The sequence below is a fragment of the Bos grunniens genome, chromosome 3 (assembly GCF_055505025.1).
Source record: "Bos grunniens cultivar Pamir isolate PY7600 chromosome 3, Bosgru_T2T1.0, whole genome shotgun sequence".
In the NCBI taxonomy this organism is placed as follows: Eukaryota; Metazoa; Chordata; class Mammalia; order Artiodactyla; family Bovidae; genus Bos; species Bos grunniens.
This window is the reverse complement of record NC_141167.1, coordinates 105958464-105986276: the sequence shown is the minus strand read 5'-3', so window position 1 is coordinate 105986276 and position 27813 is coordinate 105958464. Positions and strand designations below refer to the sequence as shown.

At 48.7% G+C, this 27813-nt stretch overlaps 1 protein-coding gene across 5 annotated transcripts; it reads left to right on the top strand.

The window, feature by feature from the left end:
- The first annotated feature begins 496 nt into the window (after positions 1-496).
- PMVK (phosphomevalonate kinase) lies at positions 497-15898 on the top strand. Of its 5 annotated transcripts, XM_086393031.1 has the most exons (5): positions 497-909; positions 3364-3427; positions 5992-6144; positions 8786-8915; positions 10066-15898. In XM_086393031.1, exons 1-5 carry the CDS (start codon positions 815-817, stop codon positions 10200-10202), a joined length of 579 nt encoding a protein of 192 aa, XP_086249157.1. In that variant the 5' UTR covers positions 497-814; the 3' UTR covers positions 10203-15898. The 5 variants fall into 5 exon arrangements, with proteins under 5 accessions (XP_086249157.1, XP_086249160.1, XP_086249158.1 ...); XM_086393034.1 differs by lacking the exon at positions 3364-3427 and having other exon boundaries at positions 623-909; XM_086393032.1 differs by lacking the exons at positions 497-909; positions 3364-3427 and adding an exon at positions 4995-5091.
- Positions 15899-27813: the final 11915 nt, after the last annotated feature.

The window sequence follows — 27813 nt, the reverse complement described above, 5'->3', positions numbered from 1 at the left end:
TTCAAAGAGTCTTTTAAACTTATTTTATTCTAAGCTCTCTGGCTTCAGAAAACTTTTGGAGAGAAAGCCGCGGCTAGAAAACCAACGTGAGTTTTCTTTCCTAGCTTAAAGGTTCGAACTGCAGTAGCCTCACTGACTATAAAACCGATTTAACAATAAAATACAGCATGTTTGACTAAGCCCTGCCCACCATGACGTCACAAAGACACGCCCCTCGAGTCCTCGCCTTATTTCGCATCCAGAAACACCTATTTTCACTGTGGGGGGCATATATGGATTTGCTTTAGCACATGCATTAAAATGAACAGATAAACAGGGAGTACTGAAAGCTTTCGCAATATGAACAAGTTTATTCTTTTTTGGGTGTGTTTGTAGGATTATGTGGCAGGCAGTGTGAGGTTCAGTTAGGAAATTTTAAGACGTCACCACCCCGGGAAGAGAATAGTTGCGTTCAACTCCCTCCTCCCCACGTGTCACGCGTGTCAGCTAAGAAGGCGGGGCCGTGACGTCAGGTTGTGGGCGGGTTGGACGATTCCAAATGAGTTCTGGTAGGGGAGCTTCTTTAAGGGAGAAGGCTGCCCTAGGAATTAACATTCTTTCTCTCCATATTCCACTTGCGCAGGCTTTAATTTAAAACCACGGAAGCACGTGTTCTGGCTGACTGTCGTCTCCACGGCTATGAAGAAGACGGCGGCGGGGGCGGAACCCCTCCTTGTTGCCGCTCCACCGAGTGGCCGCGTCCATTCTGGGCCGGTGGTCGGATTTAAGGGGTAGGGAAAAGTTAGCTTTAGGGATCGCAAAGCGTGGTGACCCCATGGCCCCGCTGGGAGGCGTACCGGGGCTGGTGCTGCTGTTCAGCGGGAAGAGGAAATCCGGGAAGGACTTCGTGACCGAGGCGCTTCAGAGCAGGTGTCCGTGGGGTGGGGAAGGAGGAGGACCGGGAGACCCCGAATCATGTGACACGAAGGGTGTGTTGGGGTGTGATGGAGTGAGCTTTGGAGTTGGGGTCCTTAGGTTGCAGGGCAGAAGGAGCACTGGGTGGCCAGAAGTGGAGGATTGTCACCGTCAGGAAAAACAGCAGTCTACACACACCCACCTCAAAGAAGCAGGCGGGCTATAGATCTTTCAAGAAGTATTAGTAACAGTTGCTACCAAGGCGCTTTTTATACACCATTCCTAATCCTCCAGAGAGTATTTTGAGGTAATGTACAGAAGAAGAAACTGAGTCACAAAGGATTTGCCTCAGACCACACCCCAGGTGTACCTGACTCCACAGACAAATCCTTAGCTAGCACTCCACCTAGTTGATGGGATTTATTGAGCCTTTATTGTCTGCCAGATACTGTTGTTAGGTACTGTGTGGTATTTTCAGTCAGTATCTTCATTTTGCACATGCAGAAAAGGAGACTCTGAAAAGTTCAAATGACAAACCACCCAAATCTGCCAGGAACACAAAGTAATTGGTAGATCCAGGACTCAAATTCAGCTTTCATCTAGCTTGAAGGAATGAGTTCTTTTTGCTTTTCCCCATTGCTTCTTTAATACTTTTTTGTTTAAGTGTCTTTTTTTTTTTTTGGCCTCTGCTTGCATGCTTTTGAGACTTAGTTCCCCAATCAGGGATGGAATCCCAGCCCTTAGCAGTGAAAGCGTGGAGTCTTAACCCCTGGGCCACCAGGGAATTTTAGCAGGTTTTCTCCCAAAGGAAGATGTTCTGTGTAGGAGCATTTTTTTCTGGGTAAGGAGAGCACAGAAGCCAGAGAAGGTGGAGTGGGGCTTCTCTCCTGTTGAAGGCCAGTGTGTTGAGGGTGCTAGGAGGCTGCTTTTGGGAACCATGGGGAGTCTAAGAGGTTGTGGAAAATCCAAGGCAGAGTTTGCCACCTGAATCTTTCACCACTAAGTATCTGCCACCTTTTTCCAAGTTACATTTCTCCACCCAGCACATCAATCAATTTGTGGTCAGAAGCACAGACTCGGGAAATAGACTGCTGGGATTCAAATCCTAACTCACGACTTTATTCAAGTATGATCTTGTCCAAGTTTCTTATGCATTCTGTTCCTCAGTTTTGTCATCCGTGAGTTGGAGATAATAGGGTGATTGTAAGGATTAAATGAGATAATGTGCACAACTCTTAGCACCTAGTTACAGGTATGGCTTCCCAGGTGGCTCAGTGATAAAGAATCCGTCTGCCAATTCAGGAGACACAGGACATGTTGGGCTTTGATCCCTGGGTCTGGAAGATCCCTGGAGTAGAAAATGGCAACCCACTCCAGTATTCTTGCTTGGAAAATGCCAAACACAGAGGAGCCTGTTGGGCTACAGTATTTGGGGTCACAAAGAATTAGACATGACTTAGCAACTGAACACACCTGCACAGGCACTGGGACTAAACATTGGCTTGTATTTTTATTTTACCAATGTGTGCGTGTGTGTGCTCAGTCGTGTCCGACTCTCCAGCACTCTGAACTGTAGCCTGACAGGCTCCTCTCTCCGTGGAATTTTCCAGACAAGAATACTGGAGTGGGTGCCATTTCCTACTCTAGGGGATCTTCCTGATCCAGTGATTGAACCCGTGTCTCCTGCTTTGACAGGCGGATTCTTTACCACTGCGCCACCTAGGGTGCATTTTACAATACTGGCTTTGTTACTAGTACTTGACTTGCAGTGGCCCTTGGGGTGAGTCTGTTTTCCTCCCTCAACCTCAGTTTCCTCACCTGAAACATGGAAATAAGAACACCCACCTCACCATGTCAGTGTTTAAGTGAATCTGTGAGCTTCTCACAGTCAGGGCAGAAGTCATGTATCTTTTTTTTTGGCCATGTGCAGGCAGGATCTTAGTTCCCTGGCCAGGAATTGAACCCCTACCCCCTGCAGTGGAAGAATGGAGTCTTAACCACTGGACCAATAATGAAGTCCCCAAAATCACATAGCTTATTCACATTTGTATCACCTGGATCCAAATATAATATCCAACAGATGGCTGGTTGAGTAAATTGAGCAAGTGAATGAATGAGTTGTTATGTGTGCAGACCAAGTCCTTTAAGACTGAGATACCCCTGGCTATGAGAGAACAAGTTCGGGAGCCCAGCAGTAACCAAATCCACCCTGAATATTCCTGGGATCTTCCCACTGTAATTATACGTTTATTTGTCTTACTTGTTAGTTTCAGGGCTTTTTCACATTTGAGTTTCACGTTAATCCTGTGGGAGACAGAACAGACATTGTTACCCCATTTTACAGATGAGGAGATCAGGGAAGTTGAGACCTGACAAGGTTATATGGGTACTGACATCTGACATGGGGCTTCACTCCTCTGGGGCCTGGAAGCCTTAGGTTAATGGGGTCCGGCTCTCCCTGTCTCACAGGCTAGGGGCTGATGTGTGTGCTATCCTCCGGCTCTCCGGTCCACTCAAGGAGCAGTACGCTCAGGTAGGTGGCAGCTCTGTGGCACCTGGTGGGTTGGAAGGAGCCAGCTCCCAAGCTTTGGTTACTGTGCTGTTGCTTGAGTCACTAGCAGGGTCCCTATGACCCTGTGCTGCAGGGTGACACACAGCTCTCTGCTTTCTATAGGTGGACCTATAGGGCGATGTTTTCCATTTAAGTTTCTTTCCCATTGGCCTTACTCACTTCAGGCCACCTTCCCTAGAGGATGTTCAGGAAAATGTGTCCAGAAAAGGCTGTAGATGTGAGTTGGCAGCTCTGATGCAGTGTTATTGGTAACAGTCTGTACCCTTGTTCAAAAAATATGACACAGATCACCTCCCTCGCCCCCTCTAAAGTTGGCCCGCCACAACCCATGGAATTCTCCCCTTAGAAATTTAATCACATGACTTGTCAAGTTATATTGTTAAGTGAAAAAAAGCAAGATGTAGAACAGTGTATAGCGAACACTGCTGTTGCTAAGTCGCTTCAGTCGTGTCCAACTCTTTGTGACCCAATGGACTGTAGCCTGCGAGGCTCCCCTGTCTATGGGATTTTCCAGGCAAGGATGCTGGAGTGGATTGCCATGCCCTCCTTCAGGGGATCTTCTAGACCTAGGAATGGAATCCACGTCTCTTATATCTCCTGCATTGGCAGACAGGTTCTTGACCACTAGTGCCACCTGGGAATACCGTAGAGAATGCTGCATTTATATAAAAATGGGGAAAATTGTAAACATATTTGCTCATATATTCAGCCATTCAACAGATACATACGGAGCGCATTCAGCACCATTCTGGACGCTTGGGTTGTGTAAGAGCCTGGGCAGGATACATAAGAGACTGGACTACTGGCTGCCTCCAGGAGGGGAGCTGTGTGGCTGGGGAACAGAGAACGGAGATGCTTCACTGTAAACAATATTTATTTTTTGAGTTTTGAACCATGTAGATTAAAAAAAAAATAGGACTGTAAAAAATAAACAGGAATCTCAGAACCTTAGATTTTAAAAAGGGAGCCTGGAAGTTGGGATCAGCTACCCACACCACGGAGAGCCTGCGCTTGGCTTTCGCTTGCATTTCTGCCCTTGACCTCTAGGTGTGTCCTTGTACTTACGGTTCCTTGGTCAGCTGGCCTGTGTCTGGGCGGCTGAGTCCACACAAAATGAATCTGTTCCCTCTGCCATTGGTCTTCTCCCACCAGCACAACAGACGCATTTGTAGGGTGGCAGCCTGGGGGGTCCTGGGGTAACAGAGTCAGTGGTTTTCAAAATCTTTTCCTCATTGGAACCTTTCCCAAATGAAATTGGATGCAGAGATTCTTTGTATCCAGTAGACAGACTGGGAGCAATTTTGAGTGAGGGGGAGGTACTCAGCCTTCCCCAGTGGGGCTTGACACTTCCAAATCCCAGGGCTCAGAGGAACAGTTTAAATACCACTGGTCTGCTTCCAGACTTCCCGAATGAGGCCCCAGTCCAGACTAACGAGCCAGGCTGGAGGGTGGGGTAGGGCCAGTGGGCAGGAATTGGCGTTTCTAAAGCCTCAGTGGGAGACTCTGATAGGCCAGCCTGCCCCTGCTGTTTTTAAGTCCAGCGCCACTTCGTGCCTTACACCCATTACAAAACAGATTCAAAATGAAACGTTAACGCATTGATGTCTTCAGTTGCAGTGGGGACTGTAAGTGACAGGCCGACCATAATGCCCCTGGCAGCTAACCTTCTCCCATGGTAGAGTTCGTGGGAAACTAGTTTATAAATGGGAGATGGCTGTTGGCCTCACCTTGGGACTAGGTGGTAGTAGTGATTTGACTGGCTGGGCCACGGCCCCCGCAGTTTGCCCATGAAGAGACTGAGTGGGGAGAGGGTCTTGCTGCATTGAATGCCAGGGGAGCTGAAACCTGAACCCTCCCATTCTGGGGCCCTCTGATGGACCCCGTTGCTTGCAGTGTCCCTGGAGAAAGGGAGGCCCGCCTGGAAGCAGCTGCCCAGGGCGTCAGAGCTGCCCCTCCTGCCTCAGGGTTCCAGGAGTGCCCGGAGCCAAACATAGGCTGACTCAGCAAAGGTGCCCGGAATTGGGAGTGAGGAAGGGGATGGGGAGAGGGGAGAGAGACAGGGAAGCCGGGTCTCCTGGGCTTTGGGATGGGGACAGACAGTGCCAGAAGGCGTAGTGGAAGGACACGGAGTGCAGTGTTTTAAGACTTCCCACTTCTGGGTGAAGGCTGAGCCTGTGTGCCCAAGGGAGGCAGACTAATTCCAGGACTAGTTTAAGCCAGAAATAATTGGGAAGGTAAAACCGTTGCAGAAGAGAAAACCACATCACACATTTAAAGGCAAGCCAAGACAGTTTCTGGATGACCTCAAGACTTTTCTTCCGTCTATCTGCCAGTGCTCGGGATTTCTCAGTTTCTAGGCTGCTTTCCCTTGCAGGCCTCTGTCCTGGCGGCAACCTCATGAGTCCTTGCAGCAGCCCTCAGGGAGGGCGGGTCAAGGTGGGGGTGGCGGGGCACCCTCTTTCTGTTTTAGGGGAGACCAGCGAGGTTGAGAGGCTGGTGGCATAAACAGAATGTGCATTGGGCAGGAGCACGGCTTGGACTTCCAGAGACTTATGGATGCCAGCACCTACAAAGAGGCCTATCGGAGCGACATGATCCGCTGGGGCGAGGAGAAGCGCCAGGCTGACCCAGGCTTCTTCTGCAGGAAGATTGTGGAGGGTGTCTGCCAGCCTGTCTGGGTGAGTGGGCTCTATGGTGGCACTGAGAAAATCTGTTTCCCCAGCCCTCCGTCCCTCCCCAGGTATGTCCGTTTCTCTCTCTCCACGGCCACCTCCCTGGCCCAAGGCCCCGCTCTCTCTCACCCAGACAACTGGAGTAGCCCCCACACTGGTCGCTGCTTTGGCTCTTGTCCCTTGTGATCCATTCATCACACAGCAGCCAGAGTGACCTTTTAAAAACACAAACCAAGTCATGTTTGGAACCCTTTGTCCTGCCGTTCTGATGGAGAATTGAAATCCTTAACATGAACTTCTGGGCCTTGATTGATCGGCTCCTGCTGCCCTTCGAGCCTCCTTGTTCCTTCAGCTGCAGCAACATGGGCTTTCTCTCTGTTCCTGAAATAAATCAACCTCCTTCTGGAATCAGGGCCTCCACCCGTGTCCTTCTACCTGCCTGGAGCGCTCTTCCTTTCTCTCTTCACCTGGTTCGGTCCAGCTCAGCGTCCGTGGCGCCTCCATCGGGAAGCCTTCCGTGATGCCCAGGTCCTAACTGGTGCTCCCTCTCAGGTGCTCCTGTAGCTCCTTACCCTTTCCCTTCCTCATTCTTTCAAGCAGCCAGTGGCACCTTCTTGTACCAGGACTGGTTCCAGGTGATGTGGGGATACATCATGTGAAAATCTGAAGTCCATACTCTCAGGATACATACATTGTGGCTGGGGGTAGAGGGAGTTAGGCCCTAAATAAATATAGAATATGTGGAGATAGCTACTAAGGGGCAAAAGAAAGCAGGCCACAGCTATGAGGAGGCCCTGGTTGCTGCTTTGTTAAGGGTATTAGGGAATGCCTCACTGACATGATAACATTTGAGCAGGACCTGCAGGAAGTAAGGGGTGACCTAGATGGAGTTTTGCAGGTGAGAGTTGAGTGGCAGGAGGTGAGGTCAAGTCATGCAGGTTCTCTGGAAGAGCCTGGAGTTTGCTCTGAGTGAGATGGGGACTCACAGGAGGGTTTTGAGCAGCGGAGAGGCATAATCTGATCATAAGTTATTTTAAAGATGATCTAAGATTTAAGAGGTACTTCCTGGCTGTTGGGAGGAGGGCAAGAGTGGAAGCAGAGAGGCCAGGCCAAGGATCTTTCCACAGGACAGCAAAGTGGCCATGGCTTGACTCGGAGTGGCAGGGGAGTGGAGAGAGGGGTAAATTCTGTACAGGTTTTGAACATAGAACCAGTAGGATTTCCTGATATGATGGCTCTAGGGTGGAAGGACAGGCGACAACTCCAGGGATTTTGTTCTGAGCAGTTGGACAGCTGGAGTTGTCATTTTCTGAGACAGGGATGATGTGGCAGAACAAGTTTGGGGAGAAAACCAGGAGTTTGGTTTCACAGTGTTAAGGTCCAGATGCAAGCTGATATGTGCTGTGATTGCCCGGTAACTAGTGAGGCTGCTGGCTTAGAGTGTCTCTCCCACTGGACTGTGAGCTCCCTGAGGGCAAGTACCAGGTCTGCCTACAACTCTACTCCAAGAGTCTAACACAGTGCCAGGCACACAGCAGGCGTTTGACAGGTGTGTGTTAGTCGCTCAGTCGTGTCTGACTCTTTGCGACCCCAAGTACTGTTGCCTGCTAGGCTCTTCTGTCTATGCGTTTCTTCAGGCAAGAATGCTGGAGTGAGTATTCTTCCCTTCGTAGTATTTGTTTAATAATTGGCTGAGTGACCATGCCCGCAGCTTGGACAAGAACATCTGGTCTCTTTATTCACTGATCATTCATTCATTGACTGTGTGCTCCTGAATGCTCCCTGTGGGTCAGGCGGTGCTATGGGCCAGGGACAGAGTAGTGAGCGAGACACAGTCCTTCCCCTCATGGAGCTACTCTACAGAGCAGGGATCAGACAATCAACCCACAGAGAGATAATGATGGTTTAATGAATACTTAGTGGTCAGAGAATAAACAGCGTATCAGAATTGAGAGGGACAGGAAGGGAGCCAGGATGGTAGGGTCAGCTTGTCCCAGAAGGTGACATTTGAGCAGAAACCTCTCTGAAGTGAGGGAGCCAGGCAGAAGGAGCAGGAAGGGCAAAGGCCCTGAGGAGGAGACCTGGTTGGGATGTTTAAGAAAGGGCAAGGTTGTCAGCTGGACGCAGCAGAATGAATGAAGGGAAGGTGACAGGAAATAGGTGTCAGATCTTAAAGGGCCTTGTGAGCTGGGGTGAGAGTTTTGGATTTTATTAAAATGATGGGAAGTCTTAGAGGGACTTAGGGCAGGGGACTGACAAGGTCATATTTCCATTTTGAAAGGTGTTGGGGGCAGGGACTGATTAAGGTATCTTTGTTTCTGGCCTGGGTTTGTTCATCTGTAAAATGACTGGCTGATCTGATTTCAGAGCCTGAGGCCTCTTCACCTCACAGCACACAGGGTGGGAAGAGCAGGGCTCAGGCTGCATTGATCAGGGAGGGATGCCTCAAGGGAGGAGTGGCTGTCCCTTCCAGCTGGTTGGGTGATCACAGGGAATGGGGCTACACTTGTCTGGGCTCTGAGGTCTGGGCTCCTGCTTACTGGGAGTGGGGCCTGGTCTCCCTCGCTCCCCTTTGGCTCCAGCGTCCGGTCCTGCTGCTTCCTGCACCGCGTCCTGTTGGTCACTGGTTTATGTTCTTTTCCTGTAGCTGGTGAGTGATACACGGAGGGTGTCTGACATCCAGTGGTTTCAGGAGGCCTATGGGGCTGTGACACAGACGGTCCGTGTGGTGGCCACGGAGGAGAGCCGGCAGCAGCGGGGCTGGGTGTTCACGCCAGGTGAGCTGCTCACAGCCTCTGCCCCAGGGCTTAGCATGCGGGCTGGCTGGCCCCCTTTGACCGGGCTACCCACCCCTACATTCCCGGTCTTCCGCTATCTCCCTGGCAGGCTGGGGAGTGTGAGCAGGGGGTTATAAAAAGGAGTCTGAGGTCTGGGCTCAGGAGTGCCTCCAGATTAATAAGTGGAGTTGAGTAGAGGATGGTGTCCTTGGGGTAAGGGTTTCCCTGTGACCTTGGCCTGGTTCCCTTACCTGGGTTGTCTTCTCTAGGCCAGTGGGCTTCTGGAGGTCTGGCTGGGACCCTCTGCTGCCCCTGGTCCTTCACCTTTGTGTTCCAGCCTGGAGGGGGCACTGACAGTAGGTCAGAGGGCAGGCCTGACAAACCTCACTCCTGTTTGATTAACACAGTGGGGGATGGGGAGAGGAAGCTCTCTAGATGGCTCTAGTGGTGCCAGCCCAGGACCTGCTCTGTGGCAGTTGAGGGACATAGCTCAGGTGTCTTCCCTGCCCCGGGTCACTGTGATGCAAGGGATCAGTGGGTCTGACTCTTCCTAAACGAGGTGAATAGCTTCCTAATGGCAACCCGCTCCAATATTCTTGCCTGGAGAATCCCATGGACAGAGAAGCCTGGTGGGCTACAGTCCATGGGGTTGCATAGAGTCACGACTGAGTGTCTAAGCACACTCATATCCTGGGCACTCACTCTGTCCTGGGCTAAGCGTTTTGAACACATTATCTCACTTTATAGTCACAGCGGACCCACCAGGTAGATGCCCTTGTTACCAGCCTCACTGAGAATGGCACATGCTGCCTCCCGAGGGGCCTGAATTGGAGATGTCGGGATAGAAACTGACACGACTGGCTTTACATAAAATGAAAACAAAATTGCCATTTGGATTGTCTGTGGTTTGAGATGGCAGTGACAAGTGAAGACGTCAGTGGGCCCCTCTGCGGGGCTCAGGTGCTGTGGGCCGCTGAATCTGATGTCCTGGTGTTTCAGGGGTGTGGGAGTGCCCTCTGGGGTGAGTGGTGCTTAGCTCTGAGGGGCTGAAGAGCATTCAAGAGAGGGTGGCTCCTTGTGGGGCCCGCAGGCCTCGATGCCCTGTGTTTGTTGGGAGGGACGGGCCTGACCTTGCCATACCTCTCTGCAGGGGTGGACGACGCTGAGTCAGAGTGTGGCCTGGACAACCTCAGGACCTTCGATTGGGTCATTGAGAACCACGGGGATGAACAGCGCCTGGAGGAGCAGTTGGAGCACCTAATAGAATTTGTCCGCTCCAGACTTTAGCCGGCAGCTTCTAGGAGCAGGCCAGGGGCCGCTGGGCTGAGGGTGGGCTGACTGTGTTGGACGTGCGGTTGCTGATGCTGGCCAAGGTTGGGGAGCAGACAGAGGGCCTGGGTCAAGCTTTCTGGGGGCTGATAGGTGTCAGACAGGAAACCGCCAGGGACCTCATTTTGTCATGAAAAGGACAGCCCTGCCTCTTTACGAGGAGACTTAAAGGGCAGAGGGAAGGAGTTGGCTGTGTTTGAAGCAGAAGTATCACCATCTCCACAGGCGCCAGGCCTGTCAGCCTGGGGTGGCCGTGATTCCCTGACTGGATATTCTCAGCCCCTTGTTCTGAGCAGGAGTCTGGGGCTCCCCAGTGTGGATATAATAAACCTCTTTGGAGCACCTGCTCAGAACTGGACATCTCTCTTCCCAGATGACAGCTCAGCTTGCGTGGGGCTCCATAGTGTCTGGGTTGACCTGGTGGCTCTGGGTTCCTGCTCTGTCTCCCCCCTGGGCTGCAGCATATCCTGCAGAGGCCGACCTTGATCTGGGCCACTCGGGTAACAGGCCTGTGTATGTCTGAGGCAGGATTGGAGTCTAAGGGTCTCATCTGCTGGGATGGCCCCAAGAGAGGCTCAGTGTTCCACAGAAAGTGCCACCAGCAGGTACCCAGAAGGGCTGGGGTGTCATAGAAAGCCAGAGGCACCAGATGGCCAATGGATGGCCCTTGGTAACCATTGAGAGGCCCTGGGCAAGTCATGTAACCTCAGCTTTCCCATAGAAGTCCTTGGACTTGACCCCGCTTATTTATAGAACCTTATGTGTGTGTGTGTGTGTGTGTGTGTGTGTACCAAGTCACTTCAGGCATGTCCAACTCCTTGCGACCCCTTGGACTGTCACCTGCCAGGCTTCTCTGTCCATGGGATTCTCTAGGCAAGAATACTAGAGTGGGTTGCCGTGCCCTCCTCTAGGGGATCTTCCCACCCAGGGATCAGACCCGCATGTCTTATGTCTCCTGCATTGGCAGGCAGGTTCTTTACCACTGGTGCCACCTGGGAAGCCCATAGAGCCTTATGCTGCTGCTGCTGCTGCTAAGTCGCTTCAGTTGTGTCGGACTCTGTGCGACCCCATAGACGGCAGCCCACCAGGCTCCCCAGTCCCTGGGATTCTCCAGGCAAGAACACTGGAGTGGGTTGCCATTGCCTTCTCCAATAGAGCCTTATACAATATCTAAATTTCTTCCAGATTCTTCACAGCCACTCTGTGAAATAGTCAAGGAGGACATTTTTATTTGCATTTAGCAGATGCCAAGGACTCAAGAGAAGTAAACAACCTGTCCAGGGTAGAGGATTAGTAAATGTTGGCACTCTGGCCAGGACACAGGCCACCTGACCCCTGACCGGGGCCCTCGGCCATGTACCTTTGGGGTATGGTGCAAAACCGCAGGGCCATCCTGGCCATCCTACTGCGTAGCCTGGGCCCGCCACCTCTCTGGCACTGACTTTGTTCTCCTATAAATTCTGATGGTTCACACTGATAAGGGGACAACCAAGGAAATTCCATCGATTTCACTGTGACCCACAGTGAACTCTACACATTCCTGCCCACATCTCCTTGCTAGATCACCTCTTCCTGAGACTAGTCCCCTGGCTCCCCCACAGGCCTGAAAGCCGTGGACTCCTCTGTGTCCCCTAACCCCCGGCTGATTGGTCTCCAGGTTATGTTAATCTGCCTTGCCTGTGTCCGTTACTGAATGCCAGTCTGTGCCTGACACACAGTGAGGCCAGACAAGACTGAAATGTCAGAGTTTGGAGCAGAGAGAGGTTCACTGCAGGGCCACGCAAGGAGTCGGGTGGCTTCTGCCTTAAAAGACCCCCAACTCCCGGAAAGCTTTCAGCAAAGCTCTTTTATAGGAAAGGAGGGTGGCGTGGTTAGTTGTTGCAAGCTTCTTGGCATCAGATCCTTTGTTCTTAAGGTCAGGTCAAGGTCCGGTCACAAGGTTGCTGGAAGCCTCCACCAAAACAAATGTTATTTTCTGTTCTGACAAAGAAGGGCAAAGTCCCAAGGCTCAACTTTTGCCCTCTGAGGCCCAGGCTAAGAGGAGGAGTCCCTGGGCTGGCTGGTTACTCTGCCCCAGAGCGTTGGTCGAGTTCCCAGTCTGTGTCCTTCCACCAGTGTCCAGGCCCTGCTGAAGAGGCAGATCTCAGCGGGTGGCGCACTCAGGGGCAGGTCCCCAGAGCCTGCCCAGCCCTCATCACTGAGGGAGCCAGGCGCCCAGCACACAGCCAGCCCTTGGGCTTTTCATTTAAACTGGAGCGAATCATTTGGGTGGGATCAGTAGGGATACATGTTGTAGCAAATGCCCATCGGGTTAGTTCCCAGCTCACAGCAGCTGCCGTTCTATGAGAACAGCTCCACCCATAAAGATAGACCTGAAGTCATGATGAGCAGTGACCTTGCAACCTAAACTTGACCTCTGGCCACCTCCTAGGGGGTAGACAGCTGATCTCAGCTATATCAATTTTTGAAATGTGAATGGAGACACTGAAGCTGGTTGAAGCCGTGACCTTAATGGCAGTGTCCATGCACTCCAGTGCTGAGAGAGGCCTCTGTGGCTGGTGACCCGTGGAGACCAGCACCACCATTAGGCCGCAGAGGGGGAATGGAGGAGAGGACGCAGCTGCTGCAAGGCCTGGGCCTGGCCAGCAAGTGGCCGTGGCGAGGGCTTTGGAGCTCTGTGAGAGACAGCTCTCCGCCTGTCCCCGGGCCCCCCAGCTCACCCACCAGCTCTGAGGCTAGAGAGCCTGGATAGCCCCAGGGAGAAGGCCGAGATAGCCTCTCACCTACTCTGCCGTGAGGACCACTGCCCGGCTGACTGTTGGTGAAGTGGCACCTCTAACCACAGCACTAAGGGTCTGGAACTCATCACTGAGCACCTGCCCCGCCCCATCACATGTCTTCCCTCTGGGATTCTCACTGGAAGGTAAACTCCCTGATGGTCGGGCCGTGTAGTCCTGTCTCCTAGAGCTGTGGGTCCACAGTGGGCATCAGACAGTGGATGTGATTGGAGGCAGGGTGAGGCAGGACTGAGGGAGTCACGCTGGGTGGAATCCTGGGGGTGGTCATTTCATGCATTGGATGTTTCTTCACCTCCCAGCAGAGGCTCTGATCCCGCCCCCTACCACTCCCCCTGGGCCTGGAACCTCTGCTTCCTGCTGGTATTGAGGCTGCTGGGGTCCTTTCCAACAGAGACTCTGGCTCCTTGGGCCTCCCCTTAGCTCTGCTCTTTGTGAGGGCTTCCCTGATAGCTAACTTAGTAAAGAATCTGCCTGCAATGCAGGAGACCCTGGTTCGATTCCTGGGTAGGGAAGATCTGCTGTAGAAGGGATAGGCTACCCACTTCAGTATTCTTGGGCTTCCCTTGTGCCCCAGCTGGTAAAGAATCTGCTTGTAATACGGGAGACCTGGGTTCGATCCCTGGGTTGGGAACGTTCTCTGGAAAAGGGAAGGGCTACCCACTTCAGTATTCCATGGAGAATTCCACGGACTATACAGTTGCAAAGAGTCAGACATGACTGAGCAACTTTCATATCACTTGTGAGGTCACGTCCGCCTCAGCATTGTACCGGACTCAGAGATGACTGATTTGTTTTTCTTTCTTCCTAGCTTTAGTGAGCTGTAATTGACATATAATATTTATAAGTTTAAGGTGTACACATGATATTTTGATACATATTCTCTATTATGAAATAATTACCACAAAATTGGTGAAGAGCCGACTCACTGGGAAAGATCCCGCTGCTGGGAAAGATTGCAGGCAGGAAGAGAATGGGGCAGGGGATGAGATGGTTGGATGTCATCACTGGCTCAGTGGACATGAGTTTGAGCAAACTCCAGGAGATGGTGAAGGACAGGGAAGCCTGGCGTGCTGTAGTTCACGGGGTCACAAAGAGTCAGACATGACTGAACAACACCACCTCTGTCACCTCACATAACAGTCATTTGTTTTGGGTGATGGTGAGGACATGTAGCAACTTCCAAGTATATAATACAGTATTGCTAAGTACAGTGACTATGTGGTACGTTAGATCTCCAGAACTTGCTCATCTCGTAACTGAAAGTTTGTAACCTCTCACCAACATCTCTCCATTTCTCTAACTCCCAGCCCCTGGCAGCCAACATTTTACTCTTGTTTCTGAGTTCAGTTTTTTTTAGATCCTACATGTAAGTGAGATCATGCAGTATTTATCTTTCTTTGTCTGACTCTTTCACTTAGCATAATGCCCTCAAAGTTCATCCATGTTGCTGCCAAAGGTGGGTTTCCCTCTTTTTTTGTTGTTGAAAATATTCCATTCTGTGTAAACCTAGCACATTTTCTTAATGCATTCACTCATTGATGGACAGTTAGGCTGTTTCCAGGTCTTGGCTAGTGTGATTGATGCTAAACATGGGGGTGCGGATATCTCTGAAATAGTTGTTTTCTTTCCTTCAGATGTCTGCCCAGCAGTGGAATTGCCCTATGATCACTGATTGTTGTTAATTAAGTTTAAATACCAGGAAGGCAGGGATGAAGCAGAGAAGGGAACGTGGGGTTGGTGGTTCTCATACGTCCCTTGTAGGGGTGCTGACCTGGTTCCTGGCTCGGAGTGTTTGGAAGAGTCACAGGATGTGACTTGGGAAGCCAGTGAGTCTACTCCCCATCCTTCGACAGGTTGGCACTGATGCCTCTTAATGTGGGAGGACCCAGTGGCTAACTAGAGTCACTTCTACTGGACTTGAAGATTCTCTGCACTTTAAAAGAAACCCTGAAATTTCTCTAAATATCAAAATCAGTAATAACCCTGAATTTTGATGCCCTATGTTAGGATGAGAGTTTTAACTCCTTTTGTGTCAAGACATTCTCCCCACCCTCCTGTTAATTTTGTATATGGTTATGATCTCAGAATATTGCTCTTAGGTTATTTTTAATATTATATATATGTTCTTAATAATAATGATTTGTATCACTAACATTCTCTTAGAATTTTACTATTCTGCTTTTAAACTGCTAAATGGAGGTATAATTGGTATTAATTGCACATATTTAAAGTACACAGTTTGCAAGCTTTGATATTTGTATACGCCCATGATCACAACTATGATGATCATACCCAGGACTTCCCTGGTGGTCCAGTGGCTAAGACTCCGAGCTCCCAGCGCAGGGGGCTTGGGTTTGATCCCTGGTCAGGGAAGTAGATCCCATATACCACAGCTGAGAGTTCTCATGCTGCAGCTAAAGATCCCAGATGCTGTAACGAAGATCTGGGATCCTGTGTGCAACTGAAGACTGGTGCAGCCAAATAAATAAATATTAAAAAAAAAATGGACATATCCATCATCCTCAAAAACTTCACCATGTCTACCCTTCCTCTCCCAACCCTTGTTCCCAGGCAACTACTGCTTTGCTCTCTGTCTCTATAGATTAGTTGTCATTTTCAATAACTTTGTATAAATGAGCTATACACTGATAATCTTTCTTGGTCTGATGTCTTTCACTCAGCGTAAGTTTTGAGATCCATCTACATCACTGCAGGTTCATGTGGGTAGTTGGCTTCTTTTTATGCTGTTGTGTGGTATGAATATACCACCGTCGTCTGTTCATTCACCTGTTGAACATTTGGGTTCTTTCCAGTGTTTGGATATAACAAATAAAGAAGCTATGAACACTCAGGTAACATTTTTGTGTGTGGATATGTATTTTCATTTCTCTTGGATAGATACATTCTTAACTTTTTAGGAAGCCATCACATTGTTTTCCAAAGTGGTGGTAGAACATGCTCCCCAGTACTGAATGAGAATTCCAGTTGCTTCATATCCTCACCAATGCTTGGTATGGTCAGTCTTTTTAATTTTATCTATTCTAGTAGGTATATAGTAGAATCTCATTAAGATTTTATTTGCATGTCTCTAAGATTAATTTGATACAAATCCTATGTTCAATTTTGATAAAAATCTCTCAGCAAACTGGGAATAAAATGGAGCATCCTCTACCTGAAAAAGAACATCTACAAAAGCCCTATAACTAACAGCATACTTCATAGTGAAATACTAAATGCTTTCACTCTAAGACTGGGAAATGAGGCAGGGTTGTCCACTCTTATTACCTATTCAACATCATATTGAAGAGTCTAGTCTGTAATAATAAGAAGAAATAAAAGGCATCTGGATTGGGGCGGGGGAAGTGTAAAAATGTCTTTATTCACATATGACATGATCATTTATATAGAAAATTTGATGGAGTCTCCAAAAAACTACTAGAATTGATAAGTGAGTTCAAGATTTCAATATATAAGATCAATGGATAAAAATAAATTGTATTTCTATTTATAAGCAAGAATTAAAATAGGGCTTCACTGGTCCAGTGGTTAAGAATCTGTCTGCCAATTCAGGAGACAGAGATTCGATCCCTGGTTCAGGAACATTCTACACGCCTCGGGGCAGCTAAACGTATGTGCCACAGCTACTGAGCCTGAGCTCTGGAGCCTGTCTGTGCCCTCCGACAAGAGAAGCTACTGCAATGTGAAGCCCTCACGGCACAGTGAGGAGGAGCACCACATCTCTGCAACTGGAGAAAGCCCACAAAGCAGCGAAGACCCAGCGCAGCCAAAAAACAAATAAAAATAAAAAACTAAATCTTAAAAAGTTTAAATGATGCAGATTAACTATAGCATAAAAAACATGGAATAGAGGTAAATCTGATAAAAGGTAGCAAAATCTGTATACTGAAATCATTAAAGATGACCTAAAAAGCAGAGATTATACCATATTCATAGATTGTAAGAATCAAGATATTCATTTTTATTGAGACATCATTACATACAGTGAAATGTACTGGCTTTAAGTGTACAATTTGAGTTATGACAAATGTGCATATCTGTTTAATAAAAGTCATTTATAAAATAGAGATGTTTTCTTCACTCTAGGTTTCTTTTTCATCCTTCCTAGGAAGTCAACCCCTGTCCCCCCAGAAACAACTGTTGTTTTAATTTCTTTCATATTAATTAATATGGATGAATGATTTAATTCATATTAATTTCTTTCATATATTAATTTTGCCTGTTGTGGAATTTCATATAAATGGCTAACATCCAGTGTGAAAACACATTTACAACAATTATTTTCTATTTTTAAAATTAATTTTTATTGGAGTATATTTGCTTTACAATGTTGTGTTAGTTTCTGCTGTACAGCAAAGTGAGTCAGCTACATATATATCCATGTGTCCTCTCTTTTTTGGATTTCTTTCCCATTTAGTTCCTGAGCTATACGGTGGGTTCTCATTAGTTATCTATGTTGTACATGATATCAATAGTATATAAATGTTGATCCTAGTATTTATTATTTAGTGGCCATGCCATGCAGCGTGTGGGATCTTAGTTCCCTCGCCAGGGACTGAACCTGGGCTCTGGCAGTGCAAGTGGAGTCCTAACCACTGGACTGCCAGGGGAATTCCCCAACAATTTATTTTTTAGACTTAACTGGTTTACTGCACACTTTTGAGTTTTTCCATGTTACCTCAACTTCCTCATTTTTGACTTGTGTATTTTACTTCCTCTTCAGATGCCTTCAAATACTTTTTTCAAAAAGGGCACGTGGGTGGTATGATTTTCTGAGCCCCTGTGAATGTGAGAGTGACATTCTGTTGCCTCTACACGTGGACAGTGCCTTGGTTGGCTCAGGATTCATGACCTGGTTCCACTGTTAGTGTTCAATGTTGAGGAGTCTGAGGTCACCTTGAGTTTTGTTCCTTTGAAGGTAACCTCCTTTTGCTGTCTGGATGCTTTTTTTTTTTTTTTTTCCTTGGCCTTCACTTTTGAAATTCAAATTCTGGCATTCTCCAAGGCAGAACGTGGACATGTTTCAAGAGAAAAAAGTTGGTGCTCATTGTTCCCTGTAAAGCATTATGGAGAAATGAGATGGAAATTTAAACTGTCTCATATATCCAAGAGCCAGCCTGAAGGATCCCCCTCAACAGAGAAGTTGTCTCTATCAGTGTCTTTACTCTGAGTGGCTGGACTCCACAGTGGCAAATTCTTGTCCCCTGAAAGTGGATTTTGGTTTTGGAAACAGCCAAAGGAAATTTGGTGCTAAATTCTGCTGAGAGAAGTGAGGTAAGAGATATACTTTTTGGCTAGAATAAATAATGCCTATAGTTCAGTTCAGTCAGTCATATCTGACTCTTTGTGACCCCATGGACTACAGCACGCCAGGCCTCCCTGTCCATCACCAACTCCCGGAGTATACTCAAACTCATGTCCATTGAGTCGGTGATGCCATCCAACCATCTCATCCTCTGTTATCCCCTTCTCTTCCCGCCTTCAATCTTTCCCGGCATCAGGATCTTTTCAAATGAGTCAGTTCTTCACATCAGGTGGCCAAAGTATTGGAGTTTCCACTTCAGCATCAGTCCTTCCAGTGAATATTCAGGACTAATTTCCTTTAGGATGAACTGGTTGGATCTCCTTGCAGTCCAAGGGACTCTCAAGAGTCTTCTCCAACACTACAGTTCAAAAGCATCAATTCTTCAGCTCTCAGCTTTCTGTATAGTTCAACTCTTGCACCATACATGACTACTAGAAAAACCATAGCTTTGACTAGACAGACCTTTGTTGGCTCTGCTTTTTAATAAGTAAATAAATAAATAAAATATCTCTGCTTTTTACTGTGCTGTCTGGGTTGATCATAACTTTTCTTCCAAGCAGTAAACGTCTTTTAATTTCATGGCTGCAGTCAGCATCTGCAGTGATTTTGAAGCCCCCCAAAATAAAGTCTGTCACTGTTTCCACTGTTTCCCCATCTATTTGCCATGAAGTGATGGTACTAGCAGAGAAGGCAATGGCACCCCACTCCAGTACTCTTGCCTGGAAAATCCCATGGACGGAGGACCCTGGTGGGCCGCAGTCCATGGGGTCGCTAAGAGTCGGACACGACTGAGCGACTTCAATTTCACTTTTCACTTTCATGCACTGGAGAAGGAAATGGCAACCCACTCCAGTATTCTTGCCTGGAGAATCCCAGGGACGGGGGAGCCTGGTGGGCTGCCGTCTATGGGGTCGCACAGAGTCGGACACGACTGAAGCGACTTAGCAGCAGCAGCAGCAGCAGATGGTACTAGATGCCATGATCTTAGTTTTTTGAATGTTGAGTTTTAAGCCAACTTTTTCACTCTTCTCTTTCACTTTCATCAAGAGGCTCTTTAGTTCTTCTTAGCTTTCTGTCATAAGGGTGGTATCATCTGCATATCTGAGGTTATTGATATTTCTCCCGGCAATCTTGATTCCAGCTTGTGCTTCCTCCAGCCCAGAGTTTCTCATGATGTACTCTGCATATAAGTTAAATAAGCAGGGTGACAGTATACAGCCTTGATGTACTCCTTTCCCTATTTGGAACCAGTCTGTTGTTCCATGTCCAGTTCCAGCTGTTGCTTCCTGATCTGCATACAGATTTCTGAAGAGGCAGGTCAGGTGGTCTGGTATTCCCATCTCTTTAAGAATTTTCCACAGTTTGTTGTGATCCACACAATTAAAGGCTTTGGCCTAGTCAATAAAGCAGAAATAGATGTTTTTCTGGAACTCTCTTGCTTTTTCAATGATCCAATGGATGTTGGCAATTTGATCTCTGGTTCCTCTGCCTTTTCTAAATCTAGTCTGAACATCTGGAAGTTTACAGTTCATGTACTGCTGAAGCCTAGCTTGGAGAATTTTGAGCATTACTTTACTAGCGTGTGAGATGAGTGTAATTGTGCGGTAGTTTGAGCATTCTTTGGCATTGCCTTTCTTTGGGATTGGAATGAAAACTGACCTTTTCTGGTCCTGTGGCCACTGCTGAGTTTTCCAAATTTGCTGGCATATTGAGTGCAGCACTTTCACAGCATCATCTTTTAGGATTTGAAATAGCTCAACTGGAATTCCATCACTTCCACTAGCTTTGTTCGTAGTAATGCTTCCTAAGGCCCACTTGACTTCACATTCCAGGATGTCTGGCTCTAGGTGAGTGATCACACCATCGTCATTATCTGGGTCATGAAGATCTTTTTTGTTCAGTTCTGTGTATTCTTGCCACCTCTTCTTAATATCTACTGCTTCTGTCAGGTCCATACCATTTGTGTCCTTTACTGTGCCCATCTTTGCATGAAATGTTCCCATGGTATCTCTAATTTTCCTGAAGAGATCTCTGCTGCTGCTGCTGTCAAGTTGCTTCAGTCGTGTCTGACTCTGTGCGACCCCATAGACGGCAGCTCACCAGGCTCCCCGGTCCCTGGGATTCTCCAGGCAAGAACACTGGAATGGGTTGCCATTTCCTTCTCCAATGCATGAAAATGAAAAGTGCAAGTGAAGTCGCTCAGTCATGTCTGACTCTTAGCGACCCCATGGGCTGCAGCCTACCAGGCTCCTCCATCCATGGGATTTTCCAGGCAAGAATACTGGAGTGGGGTGCCATTGCCTTCTCCAGAAAAGATCTCTAGTCTTTCATCTATTTCTTTGCATTGATCACTGAAGAAGGCTTTCTTATCTCTTCTTGCTATTCTTTGGAACTCTGCATTCAAATGGGTATATCTTTCCTTTTCTCCTTTGCTTTTCGCTTCTCTTCTTTTCACAGCTATTTGTAAGGCCTCTTCAGACAACCATTTTGCTTTTTTGCATTTCTTTTCCATGGGGATGGTCTTGATCCCTGTCTCCTGTACAGTGTCACAAACCTCCATCCATAGTTCTTCAGGCATTCTGTCTATCAGATCTAATCCCTTGAATCTATTTCTTACTTCCACTGTATAATCGTAAGGGATTTGATTTAGGTCATACCTGAATGGTCTAGTGGTTTTCCCTACTTTCTTCAATTTCAGTCTGAATTTGCCAATAAGGAGTTCATGATCTGAGCCACAGTCAGCTCCTGGTCTTGTTTTTGCTGACTGTATAGAGCTTCTCCATCTTTGGTTGCGAAGAATATAATCAATCTGATTTCGGTGTTGACCATCTGGTGATGTCTATGTATAGAGTCTTCTCTTGTGATGTTGGAAGAGGGTGTTTGCTATGACCAGTGCATTCTCTTGGCAAAACTCTATTGGCCTTTGCCCTGCCAATAGTAGATCAACTTTAAAACTTCCTCAAAGCCAATCCTAGAGACAAACTTAAAACAATTGTCTTATCACCCATCCCTCTGTGCCTTTGCATATGCCATTCCCTCTGCCTACAGTGCCCTTCCCTGTGGCTTGCAACTAGCATTCAGGCTCCACTCCCGGAGTGTCCTGTGGCATATGCTGTCTCACTCCTCTACACCTTGTGAGCAATTCAGGAAGTTTTTGTTTGATTTTGTTTTCTTTTGTTTTTGAATTTTTGGTGCCTGACATGTAGTAGATCTCAGTACATGTTTGTGGAAATGGAAAAGTTTTTTTTTTTTTGCCATACCATATGACATGCAGGATCTTCCTTGACCAGGGACTTGAACTTGTGCCCTCCTACATTGGAAGCGCAGAGTCTTAACCACTAGACTGCCTTAGTCCTGAAAATGTTTCATAAGTGTTAGGAAAGAATATAACCTCCCAAGCTTACTGTCTTGAATTAGCCAGCGGTCATTTGGATGGATAGAGTTATGGTGAGTGTGTTTGAAGCAACAGCACGCTGACTCCTGTTGCACTGCTTTTATTTATAAACAGTGGTGTGCTGGTAAATATTGAAAACTTGGCTCTCTGGGGGGAAAAGAAGCCCTCTTTGATGGGCTTTTACATTTCTGAGATGTAAATACTCCTGCTATAGCTGATTTCAAGCTGCTGCTGCTAAGTCGCGTCAGTCGTGTCCAGCTCTGTGCTACCCCACAGATGGTAGCCCACCAGGCTCCACTGTCCCTGGGATTCTCCAGGCAAGAATACTGGAGTGGGTTGCCATTTCCTTCTCCAATGATTTCAAGCTACTAAACACAATATTAACTGGCTACCAAAATTCCCGAATATTTAAAAATGAGCTCTTGCAAGCTCACTCCAGTACACGGTACATCATGAAAATTCTACACCGCTTTTGTTTTTTCACCATTACCCAGTTTGTTTGGGTGACTTTTTTGCTGTTTATACAGCACGTGTCTCTGTATTGTATACTTTATCTCTTGCATCAATCCAATTATTACTCTTATCCTCAGAGACTAAGAGACTTCTCCAAGGTGGCAAAGCTTTCCTGTCTATTCCTGGGTTTGGGCTTTCTGTCTGGAGCTTGCTGCCAGCACCACGAGGGGCCAGAGAGATGTGTGCTTTGCCCAGTGTTCTGTTTGCTGGTGTTGCGGTGAGCTGCTGGAAGGACCCAGGGATCTGTTCTTGGCCCAGAATATACCTGTCAGTAACCAGACTGTGATGAAAGCTGGTCTTTGTTATGTTCCCTTGTGATCTGATGAACAGGTGACATGGAGGCAAATTTATTATATTTTGGATGAACAGCCGTCACTTTCATGACCTCATTCAGGATCTGGACGGTGCCTCATTGTCTGACAGGCGAATGAAGTGATGAGCTTCCCTTTACAGTTTAGAGTGTTAGCCTGTTTCTTTTAGGTGGGTTCAGGGAGAGTCCCGCCGGAAGCTGTGTTCCTCGGGAGCCTCAGCTGAGGGCGGTGAGGGATCCCCCAGGAGGTGAGAGGCGGACCTGCTGCCTATTCCTGCTTGGCTTCCCTGGTGGCTCAGATGGTAAAGAATCTACCTGCAATGCAGGAGACCTGCGTTCGATCCCTGAGTTGGGAAGATCCCCTGGAGGAGGGCATGGCAACCCACTCCAGTATTCTTGCCTGGAGAATTCTGTGGACAGAGGAGCCCAGCGGGCTGCAGTCCATGGGGTTGCAAAGAGACAGACATGACTGAGTGAGTAACAATTTCTGACTCAAATGACGTCCAGTTTCAGGGTCTGTGAAGCGTCTGTGTTGGGGACTGTATGAGGCTTTATGAGGGTGACCATGATATGTGATGTCATAGAAAGCAAGTGTTATAATGGGTCTCAGTGATCTAGTTTCAGACCCTTGGCTTACAGATGAGGAGACAGGACCAGCAAGAGGAAGTGCTTTGCTCAAGGTCATACAGCAATCCTGGCAATGCCAGGCCCAGGCCCCGGGGCTCCTGACTCCCCACCCAGGGCTCATCCCCTACCCTTTGTGTCCCTGAGGGTGTGTGAGCCTTGTGCCCTTTATCAGAGGCTGGCAGAGAAAGCCCAGCTTGAGCTCTTGGGAGCTCGGCCTGCTTCCTGGGTTTTTCCAGACTTCCCCGAGGAGGCTGGGCCACCTGTCTACACCACCTGGCATGTTCTGTTTAGATGAATCAAGCTGTACCAGGACGAGGAGGCCACAGAGGCCGCTTCCCAGGAGGGAACACTCGTGGCGTGCGAGGGACAAGGAGGGGAGAGATGGGTGTAGGCCCGGACCTGCCTTCCTCAGAGGCTGGGGCTGGGGTTCTGAAGGCAGAGGGCCCTGCCCAGCACCATGGCTGCTTTCCACCTGGGCGTAGACAGTGTCTCCCAGGTGGAGACATTCCCAGCAATGTCCCCATGTCGTGACAACTCTGGTGAATTTCCAGGCACACCCAGTCCTGAGCCAGCAAGTACTGTTGGCACATCAGGTCTCCAGCTGCCGTGGCTGGCTGGTCCTACAAGACGGTTTGGAGGCTCCAGGACAGCTGGCCAGGGTTGGACATCCTTGTTCTAGCAGATCTGCAATGTTCCAGGAACTATGATAAATCCTGTTGAGTATTGGCCAAGCAAGCCAGGAAGGGCAGGGAGTCCAGACCCTGGCTCGGTTTGGCAGAGTCTTTCTCAACACCTGCCCTCTGAGAGGTGGGGAGGGGGAAGCAGCAGGGAGGGGAATGGCTCAGATTGTGCCCCAGGGCGGGGAGGGGCACGGGGAGGACAGTAACAGGGGCATCAGGCTTTACAGTTTACCGTGTGTGTTTCTGCGTATTATTTCATTCCATTCTCGCAGTCGCTTTATTACTGTTCCCATTTTAAAATTGAAAAAATAGGGACACAGAAAGGTGAGTGACTTTGCTCAGCATGGTCTGTCATCGGGTTTGAACCCCACCTGTCATTATCCAGCTGTGGAACCTTGGGCTGGTTGGGTCACTTTCTGAGCTTTGATTCCCAGCTTTGCTACTCACTGCAGAGGTTGTGCAGGTAGCACTGTGCTTGGCTTAGCCCTTGGGAGCTCAGTTCCTGAGACTGTTTCCTTTCCCCACTCCCCGCAAACCACACAGCCCGCAGCCAGTGAGTTGGGCCTGGAATTGAGCTTCTATTCCATTTTTTAGGTAGTTTTTTTTTTTTCTCCCCTCTACCTTCCCCTTTGGTATGTGTAAGCCAAACTTTCCTTTTTTGGAAAGGGAATTCCTACTAAGAAATAAAGGAAAACACAGGACTTGCCCAGGTGGTCCAGTGGTTGAGACTCCACACTCCCAATGCAGGGGCCCAGGTTCAGCCCCTGGTTGGGGAACTAGATCCTGCATGCTGGAACTAAGAGCCTGCATGTGGCCACAAGGATGTGGCACAGACCAAAAAAAAGAAAAGAGAGAAAGAGAAAACTATCAGGCTGGCTTGCCTGGGGCTCACCACACCTACCTCTGGCCCTTTGTTCCTCTCTCCCTTCCCTCCCTCCCTCCCTTTGTTTCCTCGGCGAGTGCAGACACTGACTTGCAAGGGCCCCTGGCAGGTTCTCCAGGGCCCTTAGACCTTCCCAGAAGCTCCTCCCCCGTGCACTGGGACTGGGCCCTCAGGGTGGGCTCACTAGTGCGTGGTCTGAGCCCACCTTGAACCTGGAGGGAGTGCTCAACTTGAATCAGCCCTGGAGAAGACTCAGCTGTGCTCTTTGGTGTCTCTGGGGCCCTGAGCAGCTTCTCAGCACACCCCAGGATGCCGACCCCTTCCCACTCTGGCTCGGAAACTGTGGACGTTTTTCAATTGATAACCCACACATCTGGGAGGACCACTCTCAAGATGGTACTGGACATACAAGCAGAAGTCAGGTGCAGTTCAGGGCTTGTTCAGACCAGATTTCCCTCTGTCAATCCTTCTTCAGAGGCCTTGCTCCCATGACATCGATGGGACTAAAGCTGATCAGCTAAAAAAAAATGTCGGTTATTTTCAGCTTCCATTAAGCCAAGCTGGTACAGGCTCTCTCCTTCCTTCTTCCCTTCCTCTCTCCGTCCCTCTCTCCCTCCCTTTCTTTCACGTTTCTGATAGTCACTGATTTAATCACTGCAGCAATTCCCTCCCTCCCCACCACCCGCTGGCAAGGGTTATGGATTTTATTCAGTACACAATGTACACAGTTGTTTTGGTCCAAGGATATAGTGACCTGTGGAGGCTGTACTTGTAATTAGGTAATTATTTTATTCTGGTTTTTTTTTTTTTTGCTAAATATCTCAGGCAAGCCCTGTTCCTATGGCTTCAACCCCATCCCTTGAATGACTGTTCTATGCTCTGCTCTCCAGCCACCCTGACCTTTCCGATCCCGGTTCTTGGAATCACCAGGTCTTGCTCATTTCTGTGTCTTTGAGTGATCTATACCCTCTGCCTGGAACACCACCGCCCTTGCTGTTCTCTTGGCTCCTTCCTCCTCCGGCCTTGGTTCTTAGCTTATGTGTTGCTTTCTCCCCTCATGCTTCCTCCCTAAGGTGAGATGTCCTTGCTCTGGAATTCCATATCCCCTTCTGTCTAGCCTTACCACACTCTGTGAAGGTCTGCTTCATCTTGCTCCCTGCTGCTCTCTGAGCTCTGTGAGGGCAAATCCGGGTCCCTCTGACTTTTGTAACTCCCAGCATTCAGTGAGGTACCCATCACAGAGTAGGGGGTGGTGAAGAAAGTGAGTGTTGGTTGCTTGTGTCTGACTCTGTGTGACCCTATAGACTGTAGCCCGCCAGGCTCCTCTGTCCATGGAGATCACCAGGCAAGAATACTGGTGTGGGTAGCCATTCCCTTCTCCAGGGGATCTTTCCGATCCAGGGATCGAACCTGGGTCCCCTGCATTTCAGGGCAGATTCTTTACAGTCTGAGCTGCCAGGGAAGCCCAATATTGTCAAATAAGTGAATGAGAGAGTGAATCATGGTTGGTCAGGAGGTATTTATTATGACCATGGAAGTGACTGGACTCTTGGGCATACGGGTCCTTTAGCTCAGATGCCAGACACACAGTGGTGGTTCGGCCATGCTGACCTTTGTTTCCAGGCTGGGGAGGTGACAGCAGCCGCAGTGGCTGAGCCCCAACCTGTGTCGTCTCCCCCCTCAACTCCATCCTCCTCCTGTCCCTCCTGCCTTGGGGGTGGGGGGCCTGCCCGGTTCTCGGCAGGGTTGTATTCCCACTAGTGATCCATCCCGCCATCGAGGACTTGGCTGCCTCAGTTAACTCCCTTCTGTTGGATTTCCCAGTTTCTCCACCTTCGCTTGTCCTAAAACAGCTTCCCTTCCGTCTACTGACCCCTCAATTACCATCTCAGTTTTCTCTTCCTTTTACTCCTTCACACCCTGCAATCGGATCTCCGCTCCCGTCTCTTCTGAAACGGCTTCTATAGGTCACCCACCGTGGACACATGTCTTCAGTGCTCACTCCTGGCCTGCCTGCATCCGTGGAGATGACCACCCACTCCCTCTCTCTTGAATTCACTTTTCTTGGTTCTCCTGCCTCTCTGCTCCTGCCTTTTCTATTTCTGACTCCTCCTCTCCTCTTGTCCTAGAAATACAGGTGTTCTTCAGGCCCTCGCCTTCTGTTCTCTCTCTTCCCCCCTCCCCTTGGTGAGCTCATCTTCATGTGGATGACTCCCAAATTTTATTGCTTCGCTACACATGCCACTAGTTATACTCAAACCAGCCTTGTCATATCCAAGTCTGCTCCTTCCCTTCCGTGTTCCGTTGCTCAAACTGTAGCAGGGTGCTCTGGCTGAGACCGATCTCTCAGACTTTTGAAACCTTGATGAAAAACTCTCTGGAAAGGTCACAAGAAGTTTTGGTCTTTAGAAGCGATGACTTCAATTCTTTTTGGAGCAGGCAGTTCCTTTGTTTCAGAAAAATTGCTCAAAGCAGTCCCTTCATTATATGCGTGTAAAGTAAGCATTTACCCATTGTTCTCAGGGAGAAGTGAAGTCATGGGGTCTTTGAGTGCATTCCCAGCTGTCCAGTCATTCTGTTTGGTAATAGCAACTCTTGCATATAGTTGAGTCAGAGCTCTGCCTCTGAGACTTTCTTACTTTCAGGGGTGGTGGTTGGGGTGGGTGGTGGTTGGGGTGGGTGGTGGGGAGTTGCGGGAAGTGTTTCTTGAATCTTTGTGAATATGGGGGACCCTGAGCAGCACACTGCTGTTTGTTCTTCAGCGTTGGGTGTTCTTGTTGGGCCAGTAGTCCGTGGGCATCCAGAGCCGAGTGAAGACCAGCTGGCAGGATCCATGGTCCCCACAGCTCACCGGGAGGGGAGACTGAAGCCAGAGCAGTCTGGCCCTGGTGCATCCCACCTGGATTGGATGGGCTGCAGGGCCTCTATGTGTGTAACTGCGGTGTCACTCCCTCACAAGGCTGAAGGCAGCATGAGGGCGGGGACTCTGCATCCTTCAGGTGAGGTAATGAATGGATAAATAGTGTGTTCTGCTGTCTCTG

Excerpts from the sequence above, each read along its gene's own strand:
- PMVK (XM_086393031.1), top strand. The coding sequence starts at position 815 with ATGGCCCCGCTGGGAGGCGTACCGGGGCTGGTGCTGCTGTTCAGCGGG. Across the intron at positions 6,145-8,785 it reads GTGTCTGCCAGCCTGTCTGG|CTGGTGAGTGATACACGGAG; the intron begins GTGAGTGGGCTC and ends CTTTTCCTGTAG. Across the intron at positions 8,916-10,065 it reads GGGCTGGGTGTTCACGCCAG|GGGTGGACGACGCTGAGTCA; the intron begins GTGAGCTGCTCA and ends ACCTCTCTGCAG.